General features: G+C 48.8%; 1 protein-coding gene across 1 annotated transcript in view; it reads left to right on the top strand.

Moving 5' to 3' along the window:
* Window positions 1-493: 493 nt before the first annotated feature.
* The window catches only part of LOC118327799 (rho GTPase-activating protein SYDE1), a gene marked incomplete in the record, with an annotated part of 6,318 nt that continues 4,237 nt past the window's right edge, over window positions 494-2,574 (top strand). Inside the window, 3 exon segments of the mRNA XM_035661263.1 lie at window positions 494-772; window positions 1,342-1,861; window positions 1,939-2,280. Coding sequence (XP_035517156.1) covers window positions 551-772; window positions 1,342-1,861; window positions 1,939-2,280 — 1,084 coding nt within the window.

Raw genomic sequence — 2,574 nt, 5'->3', positions numbered from 1 at the left:
AAGGTACTGGAACCTTTTTTGGTCAAATTCAGGCTCTGCTCAACAGCCAATAACATTTCGCTCTCCTCCTGTACTGTCATCATATCAAACCTGCCCCATATTAGATAAATGGTTGTGATTGGCCTGACTGAAACCAGGACTGGTGGAAATCTCATCTGCCAGGGCAAATAAACCATGAGCTCACAGGTTGGTCTGGTTCCCAGACTGCTGGCTCAGTGAATGTAAGTTGCCAACCTGGTTGGTAGCAGTTTGGTTATCTGTTCCAAAGTGTTTGTTTTGACTGAAAAACTCATGAACTCATATGATTCACAAAGGTCGCCAACAATTTAACCCTTTGGTCTTTAACAAACAGAGAAACCAAAAGAGTGAGACAGAAACAAAGAACCACAAAATAACTCACCACTGAATTCCTGCTCAGATTTCTCAGCACCAAACGAAGGCTTTAATCCAACCACCAGAATGCTAATAACAGCTGTGTGTGTTTCCTGCAGATGTTCCAGTAAAGCCTGACACTGTCCTCCAGTCGTCTTCCTCACCATCATCACCATCGATGATGACCACAAGAACTCCGACAGACCCTGATCCCCCCTCGACCCCACACAACCACATCACAGTTGCCAAGAAACAGTCGTGGGCACGGCAGGGCTCTGTGGCTCCGCCCACCGCCCTGCACTCAAGCTCTGCCCCAAGAACCTCTGACCGGGAGCGACCATCAGGGATATCCCAGGATGCATCTGGGCAGGCCTGGAGTCAGAGGCTAACACAGGATAAGGTAAAAGATGGTTGGCAGGTTAATGAGAGAACATAATGAGTGTGTTTACTTCATGTACCCTTCCTCTTGGTGCGTTCTTTGTTTCTCCGTTCTTTGTCCTAATCCGGCTCCTTTAGGGTTTGTTTTGTCTTCTTTTCTTTCTCCTGGTAGTTGGACTCCTCCTCCTGGTTCGTAGTTTGACCCTTCTTTCTAGATCTGCTGCTGGTAGTTCAATCCTTCCTTCTCTTCGTCCCCCTTGTAGCTTGACAAGTGTTTTTTGTCCTGCTATTGGTAGTTTGACCTCTTCTTGTTTTGCAGCTAGCAGTTGGACCCCTCCTGCTGGTCCATAGTTTGACCTTTCCTTCTAGATGCGTTTCTGGTAGTTCAATCCCTCCTTTTTGATGATGTGTCTCTAGTTGTCTGACTCCTCTTTCTTGTCTTGCTCTTGGTAGTTTGAGCTTTTCTTGTTTCACTATTGGTAGATAGACTCAACCTTTGTGTTCATACCTTAGTCTTTCCTTCTACTTCTGGTCTTGGTTTTTGACTCCTCCTTAAAGTACTTTGACCCCCACTTCTTGTTCTGCTCACAGACAGAGAAGTGCAGCGACCGGATGTGCGTCAGTCTGGCCTTGGATATGACCAGCACCCCCTGTGCTCCTGTCAGTTCTACGACAGTCCACCAGGAAGCCCCGCAGCCAACGGGGAGCACTCCTGATGTGGCTACCACCTCTGTCAGCGCCAAGTCCGGTCAGCGGGCCTATCTGCAAAGCCTGGATCGCAGCAGCCGAGCCTGGGTGCTGTCTTCAGGAAAAACCCAGGCTTCAGACGAGGCCTGTGGGCTGCAGGAGGAGAGCAGCAGCAACATCTGGTACAACCCTATCCCTGAGGAGGAGGACGCAGGAGGTCCACGCAGGGAGGAGGACATATGGAGGAGGAGGGACGAGAGGGAGGAAGGAGGCACAACAAAGAGGACGGGGCCAGGAGATACCAGAGCAGAGCTGGGAGGAGTGTGGGTCGGCTCAGCAGAGAGTCGTAGCAGTGACTGTCCACTGGAGGGCGCCAATCCAAATGTCAGCCACCATACTGATGACATCGCAACAGAACACACAGGTAAGAAGACCTGACTGCATAATGTGTTTATTCTTTGTTACAGGAAAACACGTGTTCAGTGTTTGTGTCTCCCTCAGACTACCCTCCGTCAGACTCTAGCCCCGCCTCCCAAAAGAAAGGGGGTGTGTCCGGCAGTGTGATTGACAGGCTGAAATCACCTGGCACAGTGAGGAAACTCTCCCTAAAGATGAAGAAACTTCCCGAGCTGCGCCGTAAACTCAGCCTTCGCTCCTCCTCTCGTGCCCAACGCCAGGGAAACGACAGCAGAGGGGGCGGGGACGAGTCGACCAGTAAGAATGCAACAACATCTTCAGCCTTGTCCAACCAGAATGTGATCAGCAGATATCACCTGGATAGCTCCGCCCCTCCAGCCAGACCACTGCGACGATCATCCAGAGGACGCTCCGCCAGCAAAGGAGGTAAACCATTTATAACAGCGGAGCTGCAACTGTTTGGTTTGTGGTTCATAAAATGTTAATCACTGTTTCCAAACCTGAAGCTGAAATCCTTAAATGTCCACAACCAAACAGTTAACTTAAGTCAGAGGTCGGTGTAAAAACTGAATGTGTAACGTTCCCAGTTATTAATACAGATCAAACTTTATCAATAACTGAGCTCAATAATCTCCATAAGACTCAATACTATAATAATAATAATACATTTTATTTAAAGGCGCCTCTGGGCACTGTACAACACATAAAAAATAAAAACAG

This window comes from Morone saxatilis, unplaced genomic scaffold (genome assembly GCF_004916995.1).
Source record: "Morone saxatilis isolate NCDOM2014 unplaced genomic scaffold, NCSU_SB_2.0 Contig1, whole genome shotgun sequence".
Lineage (NCBI taxonomy): Eukaryota > Metazoa > Chordata > Actinopteri > Moronidae > Morone > Morone saxatilis.
This window is presented reverse-complemented; position numbering and strand designations above follow the sequence as displayed.